Below are 13,761 nucleotides of genomic sequence, written 5' to 3'. Positions count from 1 at the left end.
CATATATACCAGTTTTAAAACAGAAAATATTGATTTTGATAGTATTATTTTAATTTGATTACAGTTTAATTTTGGTTTATTATTTTTGTTTTGTTTTATTTAAATTTAAATATTTTAACTTTAAAAAGATATAATTTTAAATTTTAAATATATATATAAAAAATTTCAGAAATAATATCTAAACATAATTATTAGAATCAATAATGATTAATTAAAAAATGAATTACGATAGATATTTAATTGTAGATGATAGAGCTTTTATGACTATGAAATGGGACCTATTCCACCAATTGGCCGCATATTTCTATGTGCATCCAACATAACGTTGACAAATTTTCCATGATTTGTTTCGATAAAGCAAATACGAGACATGCATATCAAAATTCAACAGGTTTCCATAGTAATAAACATAATATAAGCTCACACGCAAACTACTATAGTTTGACTTGATTTAGCAGCAATCCGCACATCTTTCTCCATTTTAAAGTGACACACAAATCACTTTAATTGAACTCAATTCAAATCAAATCATTTCCATAATTGCGAATGCTGAAATAGTGAAATACACCCTTTATTAGCAAGCAAATAAATTATAAAGTAGTTATCATATGATGCGGCGGCACAGGGTAATGCCATCACCAACAGGGATTTGACAAATCTCGATCCTTGAATCATGCGCGAGGTACTTGTTGACCTCTATGACATAACTACGGAATTGCTTCACATAATCCAGCATTGGTGCATCAGGTGGGCCCGCCACAGCACCACTCCATAGAGTGTTATCGTAGCCAATCAATCCCCCAACTCTCACCAGCTCAATCACCCTCTTATGGTAGTTCAAGTAGTTGTCCTTATCCGCATCCACGAAGACAAAATCAAATGCCCCCTTGTTATTTTCCTGAATAATTTCTAGCTTTAGTTGACCAAACATGTATATATTATTCTAGTAACTATTAAGTTGATGCAAAGACAGCGAATAACAAAACTAGTGTATATATTATGGTAAAATCACATAGCTTATATATATATACTAGCTAACTAGTTAAAGCAATAACAAACTTGACTACTTTAAAAACCTAGTATGTTCTCTAACTGATTCTGTTGAGTCAACAACTAATCTAACTAACTATTGACCCTGCTTATAATTAATTTTTTAACTATGTTATGTGTACAAAAAAACCAGTCAACCATATAAAATATATATTAAAAATAAATTAAAAAATATTTAATTATATACACATATATAATGACTGATTTAATAGTTGATTTTTTTTATGTGTAGGTAATATTTTTATTAATTTTTCAATAACTCAAATAGAGTTAGTTAGTCAACAATTATAACATGGAGAATGGTGTGTACGCACATCTAATAACAATTCGTCAAGAAGAGGAAGAGCGTATCCTTCTTTGAAATCAATTTTGTGAGCCACTCCAGCTTTTTCAATCATGGGCAGTCCAAGTTCATAATATTCCCGGTTGATGTCTATGGCAAAGATCTAACATTAATAGAAGTACTCATCAAATCAGCTAGTATATATAATTATAAATATTAAAGCAACGATATAATTAACATTAGATTATTATTTGAATCTACCACATAATTATCACTAATTTATACATAATGATCATAATTGTTGAAGAGTATTTAGTAAAATAAATTATATTTTAATCTTAGAACAAGTGGAGAAAGTGCACATAATAGAAGATATGAGAATTCTATTTAGATATCTTACAAAAAGGGAAGAGTTTCATTTTCTCAAGAAAATATATACAAAAGTGACAAAAAAAAATAGTGTATACAATATTTCTCAGATCAATACATAAAAACTGAATTTTGATTAATATATCGGTGGATTTTTATATTTGCTTATCTATGACAGCTCAAAAGTTTTACTTGTTGAACTTTCTTTTCTCTTGGTGTTTCTTTGTGATTTTTGGTCTGAGTTTCTATGAAAATGCCACCAGATATCGGATTGAGTTTTAGTACGGAAATGTATGTAAACTGAAAATACTTGTCCTGCTCATGAATGTTCCCTCTTGCATAATAATAATAATAATAATAATAATAATAATAATAATAAGTAAAGACCTTTCCATCATGAGGAAGAGCAAGAGCAGTAGAGAGTAAAGAATAACCAGTGTAGACACCAATTTCCATCGTCTTCTTTGCGTTTATGAGTTTAACCAGCATGTTTATAAGTTGTCCTTCGTCTGGTGGGGTAGCCATGAGACCCCTGTTATATATGTTTTACAATATAATGTAAATTTAATTTGTTAAAGTTGAAAAAGTTAGTTCTTCTACCAATAAAAAATAATAAAATACTATTTTAATTTCTAATATTTAGATTAAATATTAATTTATTTTTAACATTTAAAATGTCCTTGTTTTTTTTTTAATAGAGTCAATGATGTCCATGCTTTAAATTCAGGAAGAAAACATATACCATAAAAATATAGATACTTTAGCAAGTATTATCGACTCATCTATTTTCAGTCCACTTATGTGTATTAATCTTATTGTCAACCTACTTATATATTAAATCCTTTTTATAATCTTTTATTTGTTAAATCTTAATATTTACTAACATAAACATTATTAGCTTTTTTTTTTTTTTTCGGAACTCTAAAATCTTAACATTTAAATATTGACTCAATTAATAATATTTTCACAATACATCCACTAACAATAATATTATATATTATCCATATTTAATGATAGGCCATCAATATTGAGCTAACTATGTGAATTTTTTTGTGGGCAAAAATAGAACCCTTTTAAATATTAGAAATAAGACTATGATAACTTGACCCACTGAAACAGTATTTTACTATAAAAAAAAGTTGATAAATGCTTAAATAATTGAAGAAAGCTAAGGTCTTATCTCCAATAATAGAGTATAGGAAAAAAATTCATTTGTATATGTCGTCTATAAAATTCAAATATAAAATATAAAATATATATTAATAAAAATTTGTATATATATATATATATATATATATATATATATATATATATATATCTCGACTGATTTGATGGCTATTTTTTTTTGTATATATTAGAGATATAACTATTTATCAATTTTTTTATCAATTTAATTTTTTTAAAAAAAATAATTTTGTGACATAATATTAAAATTTTTGTAACTAAAAATTATAAAATTTGATTCTTGATAAACCAAAAATAAAATTAACATAAGACAAATTTAAAAAAAAAAAAAAGAAGGAGACTTATGCAAAAATTCAAGTAAATTAAAAAAGAAGATCGATATCTTACTTAAAAATGTGTATTAAAGATATAACTATTCATAATTTATGAATCTTTTTTTATCAACTTAAATTTTTTTAAAACATAATTTCATGAAGGACATAATACTTTTAGAAAAATATTCACATAACACTAATTTCTTATTTGTAATTAATTAACATATATGCTTAATTACATGAAGAGAAATGCTAATACATCATCAAAATTTATTATTTTTTACTTTCATTTAGTCATCAATTCAATTTCTTTAGTCTAGCTCTTTTAATTTAATAATCTAACAACATACTTTATCACATATTTTTAAACATTAATAACTAATTGATAACCAAAAATAATAAATTTTGATAGTCTTCTAATATTTTTTTGATATGAATTTGTTGGAGAATGAAAAATGATTAACCATTATTGCTCTTACCAAGGGTGTTTTTCTGTCATCTGACGGAGCTCCTTCATGCATTCATGCTCTCTTGGAAACACACTCGTTTCAAGGATATACTGCATAAAAATTAGCAAATCTTATAGACTAGAAAATCAGGGATGAAAATTAAACAACATTGCTTACTAAAATATGTGGGAAGTTAATTCAAATTGATTAAAGACCTGGTAGAGTGCATCGCTCTGAAGGAGAGTCTTATGAGCGAGTTCCTTGTGGCCAATTTCTTGGTTTTCTTGTTCAGCCATGCCCTTTGTAATCCTTCTTAATTAATTTGTAATGGATTGAAGTTTAGAAGAGATTGCTATCAGTTAGATGCTGATGAAAGGCACCAAGATGGTGTCCAATAATCCAATTTATAAGGTTCACAAGCGCTTTAGAGCTGTAATATGGCCAATCTTTTTATGTCTATTATTCATTTATTTGTGTACCGAACTCGTCAAACTTATTTTTTAAAATAAATATTAAATATTTAAAATTTATTAGCTTTTATATTTTTAAATTAACTATTTATTTTTTAATAAATTAGACATTATATATATATATATATATATATATATATATATGATGGTATTTGAATAATTTTAATCGTTCTCAATTATAAAAAATATATATAATATATATTAATTAAAATTAATGATTAATTAAAATTACTAAAACGTTAGTATTCTCAAATTATTTAAAAATTTTCCTGATTAATTGATGACTTCAACTTAATTTTAGAGAATTGCCTTTTTTTTTTTTTAAATCATAATTGATACTCCTTGAAATATTATATCTAAATATAAAGAGGATTTGAGTTAACTATTTAAGTGTCTCAAATTAATATTTTTTATTTTTTATATTATAAAATATAATATTAATGATTGAAAAATTAATTTTTTTATTAGAACAAACTATCATTTGTATGCATGAATGTTTAGAATATTAACAAATTTATCAATAGAAAAATAAAATTAATTTTATATTCATAAAAATTAATTTTTTGACAAAATTATCCAAATTAAAAAAAAACATTAAAAATGTTCAAATTACCTTCTTTTAACTTAATTTTAAGCTTAGTCCATCTTCATCTTCATCTTTGGCTTCTCCAACGGCGATGACGACGAGTGACGGCCCCTTCATTATTTCTGTCCTCCCTGCTTTTCTCTTTTCTGCTACCTCTTCGCCTTCTCTATTCAATTTTACTTTATGTTGACAAAAATTTTTAATCTTATGTTGCGAGCCTCCCGAAACTCCAAACCCATTACTATTCCCTCGTTCCTTCTAATATCTTACCAATAAGAAAAGAAAAGAAAAGAAAAAAGGATGCTAAAAGCGATGACGCCACTGTACGTGGTGTGTGGGAGAAAAATATTTTTTAGAGTGTATAATTTCTTTAAAAAGAGTCCCTCTTAGTTATTCAACTTGTTAGAAAGAATAAAGTACCAAAATTGACCACGAAAGATTATAACACTAACAAATTTAACCATAAAAAATAGAGTTTCATAGATAAAACTATCTAAATTCTAAAAATTTATTAAAAAATCTTAAATTGCCCTCTAATCTAACTTTCATAGACCAAACTATCCAAATTCTAAAATCTATCAAACATTCTTAAATTTTTCTCTAATCTAACCTAATCACTTTCAAACTCTAATCCCACCTCATCTCCATTCTCCAATCCTCTTCACCAATGCTCCCAATCTTTGACAAACCCCTTTCTCTCCCTACAATTATTATTGCCTATCGTACCTCTTCCGAGAAGCCTTTGAACTCCGCTACAATGGCCCGAACTCCAACAATAGCCACAGCAATAACAACTATTACTCATCGTCTTCAATTGAGTCGCCGAGTCACAACTCGCAAAATATGCCAGCGGTGCAGCGTTTCCTAACTTCCACTATCGCTAGCAAGATGAAAAAGGCGTTAGGATTGAAATCGTCGAGTTCAGGGTCTAGGATGTGCTGTCTCTGGTTTGGGTTCGAGTTTGTCCTTAGGTTTGGGATAGGGAAGCTAAGCCGAAGAGGCCGTTAATTGAGTTTGATTCACCATGCTGGTCTTCATGTGTTTCGGTGACGAGATTGAAGACCATAAATCCAAGCGAAGGAAAAGTTTCATTCTTGTGTTGACACTCCCACTAATAATCAACGAAGTTTTATTCATGTTTCAGTCCCCACAAACCCAAAACCCTTCATCTTTGCATATCATGTTTTCTTTTCCTCTTTCATGGGTTGAAGCTTTGTTTTGTAGCATGATTTGGATAACTCTGGCCCTGCCAACGAATCTATCAAGAACTTGTTTATTTCTCCTGATAAAGAACACCAAGTAGCTCTTTTTCACTATCCCAAATGTCCCTATCACTTGCAATTACAATAAGCTTTGAAATCGACAGAAAATTGAGATGGTGATAGTAGTGGAAAGAGAGAGAAGAGAGGAAATAGAAGAGGGATTGGGACCTGGGAATTTTGGAATGGTGAAGAGAATTGTAGAATAGAGATGAGGTGGGATTAGAGTTTGAGAATGGTTAGGTTAGAGTAGAGGGGTAATTTAGAGATTTTTGATAGATTTTTATGATTTGGGTAGTTTTGTTTACGAAATCTCATCTTTCATGATTACAAATTAATTTTAATTTTTTTATAGTCACATTTATCAGCGTCATAATCTTTTATGGTTAATTTTAATACTATACTCTGCTAGAAAAAAATATTGTACACTAAATAAAAGGAAATTGCAAAAGAAATTATCAGTACCATTCCGTGGTTGAAAAGAGCATTACTTGATTAAGATTTTATAAAATATCAGGCAAAAAGACTTTCAAGCATGTATATGGGATTTAGATTTGTGTAGTTTATCTGTTTATGATTTATGATACAAATAATTAATTTATTTTCAATAAATTTTAAAAATGAAAAAGATTCCAAATGAAAAGGGCTTTTATTGGCAATAATCAATGTGAAAGAAGAGGTAGTGGGGGAGAGAAGATCATCCAAGAAAGAGGTAGTGAAGGAGTGGTCGAAGATGTCCTTGCCATTGGAGGAACTGAGGATAAAGATGAAGATGGATAGAGGTTAGAGGTTAGAGGTTAGAGTTAAGTTAGAAAAGGATAGATTGAAAAATTTTAGTATTTTTTCAAGTTTTATTTTTATTTTCTGTTGTGGATGTATAAACTTATATAAAGACCTAATGTGTAATAAGTTTTTTTTTTTTTTAACAAAAGGAGCTCAACACACTGAAGTAGAGCAAGTAGGAAAAAGAACATATAAACACGAGACACTAAACACGAATAAAAGGTATACTCCGTTGGAATCTCCGGAATTGCCATCAACAACCAAATGGATCACCACCGCCCCAAACTCTGTAGCTCAAAAATGATCTAGTCTTGATCTCTTCAACACCTGTCTCAGTATTATGAAAAATTCTACTGTTCCATTCCAACCAGATATTCCAAACAACTGCACAGAAGCCTATCAACCACTTATTTTGCTGAGACTTACAACCTGGTACTCCAATCCAGCTCTCAGAAAACTCTTTAACAGTCCCCGGCATAGTCCAGTCTCTACCAGCACGCGTTAGCCAAGCGCACCACACCTGCCATGTAAACTCACAGCCAAAAAATAAATGATGCACAAATTTTATATCCTTTTTACACAACACACAGATATTATCATTATGATTAATAATCCCGAATCTACTCAGTCTCTCCTTCGTGTTGACCCCGCCTACTAAAACGAACCATGTAAAAAGTTCAACTCTTAGAGGAACCAGGCCTCTCCATATGGTACTAGTGAAACTGTAACTTGTGATGTCCTCTGGGAGAGTTTCTTTCTGCAGTACCTACACAAATGAGTTAGTGAAAAAATACATTTTTTGTCAAATTTCCATATGACAGAATCCTCTCTATCAACCAACAATTTTACAACCCGTAAACAGTCATGAAGTTGGTTGAGCAACTCTAACTCCCATTGGAATAATTTTCTCCTCCATTCAAAGTTCCATACCCACTTTAACCCATCCCAGAACCCACAGTCCCCTATTACAGATCCTTGTTGGTTTGAAACAGATAAGAGTCTTGAAAAACTATCTTTCAAAGAGCCACTTTGTAGCCAACCATCCTCCCACAAACGAATACGTCTGCCATTTCCCACCTCCATAGACAATCCACTAATCATCATATCTCTCACCTGTTGCTCCTTTATATTAAGCTGGCAAATATCTTTCCATGAGCTCCCTCTAGATGGTAAAGGTTGTTTTGACATCATTAAAGATGGGTTCAATTGATTACAAGAACAAACAACCTTCTTCCACAACGGGCAGTCCTCCTTAGAGAAGCGCTACCACCACTTGAACAGAAGCGACACATTCCTGAGTAATGCATCCCCCACCCCCAAACCACCTAGCTTCTTAGGAGCTTGAACCACCTCCCATTTCACAAGTGGTATACCATTAATCCCATCTTATTTACTCCACAGAAACCTTCTTTGTAGTCCAATTATCTTTTCTGCAACCGCTTTTGGCATCTTATACAAGCTTAAGTAGTAAACCGGAAGGCTGTTTAAAACAGATTTGATGAGAACTAACTTACCAGCCTTGTTAAGAGATTTAGCTTTCCATAAGCTCAACTTATCTTCCACCTTGTCTATGATCGGTTTCCAGGTCTTCACCAACCGAGGATTTGTGCCTAAGAAAATTCCCAAGTACCTAACCGGTAATGCAGCTTCGGTACATCCCAATAAACCACACATATTAGTCACCCATGCCTTCTCACAGTTGACTGAAATCAAGCTTTACTTATCGTAGTTAATACTCAGGCCAGGCATTAACTCAAAACAACGTAGAAGTCTCTTATAATTCAACACTATCTCCGTATCCTGAGGACAGAACAATATCGTATCATCTGCGAATTGGAGATGCGACAGCTCTATGTTGTCCCATCCCACCAACAATGGAGAAATACGTCCATTCTTTACCGCCTCACCCACAATCCTGTGCAAAACGTCAACGACAAGAACAAATAGAAAAGGAGAGAGGGGATCTCTTTGTCTAAGTCCTCTCTCCATCTTGAACGGCTTAGATGGTGACCCATTAATAAACACCGACATAGACGTTGTGGTCACACATTCCTTCACCCATGTCCTCCATCTAAGACCAAAGCCTATCTTCTGTAGCACTATATCCACAAAGCTCCATCTCACCCTGTCATAAGCTTTCTGAAAGTCTAATTTGACAATTGTTGCCTGCTTCCTTCGCAGCTTCAGCCATTGGACCGTCTCACAAGTAATGAGAGCACCATCATGTATTTTGCGGCGCTTTACAAATGCAGACTGGGTCTTCCCCACTAAACGTGGCATCACTAGGCGCATTCTTCTTACCAGCACTTTTTATATCACCTTATAAACACAACCAACCATACTAATCGGTCTTAGGTCTTTGATTTCCTTGGCCCCCACAAATTTTGGGGCTAGCGCCACCCAAGTTACATTAGCCTCTGTTGGTAGCTTTGCACTCTGAAAAAAATCCAACACAGCTGTAGTAAATTCCTGGCCAATCTCCTCCCAACATTTCTTTATGAAGTTCATATTATAGCCATCACTACCCGAAGCTTTACTTGACTCACAATCCCAAACCGCCTTTCGTATCTCCTCCGGTGTTGGCATTACCTCTAAAAGGAGCATGTTCCCGCTGATACAGATCTTTATAAAATCCTATAATCGCAATCTTTATTCTGGCCTGATTCCGCACCAATCTTCCATTAATCACTAAAGAATCAATTCTGTTGTTCCTCCTTCTAGCCGATGCTAGGTTATGGAAGTACCTGGTGTTCTTGTCCATATCTCTAGCATGTTGAGATCGAGACATCTGCTTCCAATGAATCTCCTTTCTAGCATACCACTTCGCACAGCAAGTCACAAGAGCCTTTCGTCTAGCCTCCATTGTTTCGTCATAAGAACCCACACTAACAATATCATCAATCTTCTTTATCTCTTCCTCAAACTTCTTTATATCATGTTGTCCATATCCCCAAAATTGTCCTTGTGCCATCTCCTTAGCGAAACTCTCAAAGCCTTCAGCTTATTTGTGAATTGGTCATCACCCAAGTTCTTCCACTCATCCTTTACTATCCTCAGAAACCCTTCATGTGTAAACCAGGAATCCAGACTACGAAAAGGTCGTGGACCCGCCCAAAGTCTTGTATCTTCTAGAATCAACGGGCAATGATCCGATAGGCCTCTCGGAGCCCCTTTCAATCGAGAATCTGGAAACTCCTCAAGCCACTCCAAACTAACCAGCATCCTATTAATGCGACTACAAGATTTACCTCGAAACCAAGTGAACTTCCTATCAGTTAGCGGTAAGTCTACGAGCTGTAAGTCTTGCACCCACTCCTTAAAATCCTTAGCAGATGCTGGTAGATTAACGGCGTCTTTCCTTTCCTCTAGCCGTAAGATCTCATTGAAGTCTCCCATGAAGCAAAATGGAACCTGACATAAACCCACCATATAGTTTAATTCCTCCCACATCACCAATTTCTCACTTCGCACATGTGCACCATATACCAAACAGAACGCACAGTTAAATTATTGTTTGTCAGCAAACCTTCAACACAAAGCCAGCCATTCCCTTTATAGCAATTTGACCGTACAAAAAATAAATTATCCCACATCAATAATAAACCACCAGAGGTTCCAGTTGATCCCACATATTCCCAATCTACCGTGTCACAACCCCACAGACGTGCTACATCAAATTTTGTTACTACCTCCTTTTTTGTTTCAATCAAGCCTAGCATATTCAACCTATACTTTTTCTTCAAATCTTTTACCATACTCAAATTTCCATTCCCTCCTAGTCCTCTAATATTCCAACAACTACAAATCATTTAAAGGAATTTCTACACACCTTATTATGTTGTTTAGGCATGCTCCTCCTAGCTTTCTCCTTTTGTTTTGCCATTCTTCTTTTTGTTGCGATAGCCTCATTTTGTCTTTGTAAAATAGCCATAATATCTTCTTCATCGTCATAGAAAACCGCACCAAACTCCACTGCTAGCTTCCACGTTTTCATATTTTCTGTTGACTGTCTTTCCTGTGTCTGCCTCTGATCGGAGTTAGGTTTTGTCCCTTCAATTTCTGTCTCAGAACCAGCGCCCTCTGTAACCCGTTTGCATATGTTGGCGTGACCCACACCATCATCTTGACCTCCTACCTCTCCCACCTTGCTCTCACTGCCCCGGCAAAGCATGTCCTGACCTCCAAGCTTATCCCGGTTGCTCACTTCACCGCAGGACCCCCTACTTCCAGATCGTCCTCGGAATCAGCCAGATTATTCCGTGCCTTCAATCTTCCTCCATCAACGCTGTGATGCACCGGAGTTAGGCTTATGTTCTTCCCTTCCCATCTGGACCGGCGCTCGACACCTCTCTTCCGCGCAACAGGACGCGAGTCACACACAGCCTACGTGTCCATGTTGGCATCCCTGATCCCCGAAGGAAATCCTGCGCAGCCTTTCCATGCTGCATTGCCTTACCGAAACAAGGGAGCTGCTGCCCTGACCCGGATGCCCGTGAAAGCTCCTGACCCGGCCCAGGAACCCGTGCGCGTACTTGTTGAAACTGAGCACCTGCCAGTAGCCCGTCTAGCCCAACAGCTTTCACCTGCCCACCAGTTAAGTTGCCCATCACATTACCCAGTTGGTAACAAGTTTTTTGGGCCTCACTTATTTTTAAAAACAAGCCCAGCTCCTTCCCACCTTGTACCCTCCTTTCTAGTATTTTGGCCCCACTTCCCTTATCAAGACACACCTCTGAAACGGTTCTCTCTGATTCACACTCAAGACAATTATCAAATCCCTCACAATCAGCCGCCTCATTAAATCCTTTAATTTTGAATTGAGCCGTTATTCCTTGCACTTGAACCGGACATAAATTCTCTTTATTGTATTCATTCAAAAACGTGTCTATTATTACCGTTCTACTCTTATCTTCATCTCCGTCATGCGCTCGTGTTATGATCAGCTCAGCCGCCGGATCCCATACCACCACTGTCGACAACATTCTGCTTGCATGTGAACTAGAAAATTCACATGTTGACGTAATGCGTACATCATCTTGTAGTAGACATTCGTCTCTATGAATTTCACATCCACTTTCCTTAACAAAAACCTCGAAGTCACTGGTGCCTACTGTGATTTGAATCCGTTCCTTAATATCGTCAAAGATATAAGTATTGATTAACACTCGACCAACACTGAAAGATAAGGCAGACTTCGACATTTCATCACACTTGACTACTTCCCCCCATAGACTGCCTATCGTATTGAAAGTTTCCACTGACCAGACATGTAAAGGCACTCCATAATATTCTAGCCAAACTCTTCTAGTCGCAGTACACTTAGATTTCTCCCATCTCCACACACTGTAAAAGAATTGGAGGAAACTATTCATTTTGAAGGTAAACACTTCCTCTGCATTCTTCACAGTATCAAATACTAATAGGGCTTTGTACGCCCCAAGCTCCCTGATTTCAACAACATGAGGAAAGTTCTTAATGATAGCTCTCCGTAACGATTCAAAGTCAATGGCTTTCGTCGTACCCCTTACTAAACTCCTCAGCAGCCAATCAAAATTCTTCTTTGCTATTGGTACTTCAATCTTCTTCGTCCCGCCATTCCCCTGAGGGTCGTTTACGGGCGTAGCATTCCTAGAATCTTCCATTCTTGTTGGACTTTTGCCTCCCCGATGATGCCTGCTTTCAACCTCAGTTCTTACAAGGTCTTCTTTGGGTACCCCAGTGTCCTTCCCTCCCGTAACCCTTCTGTACCTAGTCTCACCTACGTAGATAATCTTTCCTCTTAGTCTCATATGATGCATTTCAGTTATGGCCTTTATCGCCCCCCTTTCATCGTATAGTGAATAAAAGCAAACATGTGAATCTTTCTATTTTTCATCTTCCGTGCCAAGTAGATGTCGTTGATTTGTCCTGTCCAATGGAACAAGTGAAATAATTCCTTCTTTGAAATATCTTGCGGCAAATTGTCGACAAAAACAGAGAAAGAATTGTGTTCCAAGCGTTGATACTCTTCTCGATTCCAAACCCGAGGATCATTTTTCTGTAAAAACCTAGATCTAAATATTCATAAATAGAAATGGTAGTTTATCCTTTTCATTATTAATGTTGATGTAAGTTGTCAATGTTCCAACGCAACTCTCTTACAACATTAGTAAATATTAATTAGAAAATCTTAAGAGTCAATCATTTTTAATAATTTTGACTAATGCAGTATAAATATTAAATTATGTTTAATAAATAAATTTATTAGTTAATGTGTATAAATTCTGATAAATAAAAGTGTAAGCTTTATTAACTTATGTATATAAATTTTAGTAAATATAAGTATAAACTATATTTTATGTGTACAAATTCTTATAAATATGAGTATAAATTATTACTGATTAACTATTGACTAAAAATAATAATATTTAGTTACTAACAAATAGCATTGCAAGTGCATATATAAATGACTGAGTAACTAATTACCATAATAATTAACTATGGTATGTATAAGGTTTAATTACTTTGTTGGTTTCTATAGTTTTGCCAACTTTTCAATTAGATCTCTATACTTTTTTTTTCTTTTAATTCGATCCATGCTCCAGGTTTTTTTTAATTATATTCCCACCATGACAAAAACATTTGATTTCAGAATATTTCATATCTAAATTGAAGATTCTCTAATATTTTTAGAAATTTCTAATTATCTCTTACTTCTATTTTTCACAAAGACATAGCATTCTAAATTTCCTAACTTAACACACTTTGCAATTTCACTATTTTCAGTCATCTTCCTTTTTGCTTAGATTTTTCTTCAACAATAATGAAAAAAGCAGAAGTAGAGTTCGAGTTATTGAACACGGTGCGTATACTTGTGGTCACGATACTACAAGAAAATAAGCTTTCTGCCACGCTTTTAAAGTGTGCCGAAAAGTGCTAAAAAGGGTGCCGACAGCTTTTCGCCACACTTTTTGAGCTATCGGCATGCTTTTGAAAGGGTCACATCTGCCCGCGTGCCGGTTGCTCTATCGCCA

At 34.3% G+C, this 13,761-nt stretch overlaps 1 protein-coding gene across 1 annotated transcript; it reads right to left on the bottom strand.

The window, feature by feature from the left end:
* Positions 1 to 375: 375 nt before the first annotated feature.
* LOC112720495 (caffeoyl-CoA O-methyltransferase 5) lies at positions 376 to 4,136 on the bottom strand. Its single transcript, XM_025771464.3, has 5 exons — positions 3,866 to 4,136; positions 3,681 to 3,760; positions 2,090 to 2,234; positions 1,365 to 1,496; positions 376 to 898 (listed from the first exon to the last, which is right to left on the bottom strand). The coding sequence occupies exons 1-5, from the start codon at positions 3,944 to 3,946 to the stop codon at positions 605 to 607; spliced, it is 732 nt and encodes a 243-aa protein (XP_025627249.1). The 5' UTR covers positions 3,947 to 4,136; the 3' UTR covers positions 376 to 604.
* Between the last annotated feature and the right edge of the window lie 9,625 nt (positions 4,137 to 13,761).

The sequence above is a fragment of the Arachis hypogaea genome, chromosome 11 (genome assembly GCF_003086295.3).
Source record: "Arachis hypogaea cultivar Tifrunner chromosome 11, arahy.Tifrunner.gnm2.J5K5, whole genome shotgun sequence".
In the NCBI taxonomy this organism is placed as follows: Eukaryota; Viridiplantae; Streptophyta; class Magnoliopsida; order Fabales; family Fabaceae; genus Arachis; species Arachis hypogaea.
Note: the sequence above shows the minus strand (reverse complement) of the source record. Positions and strands in the feature narration are given on the sequence as shown.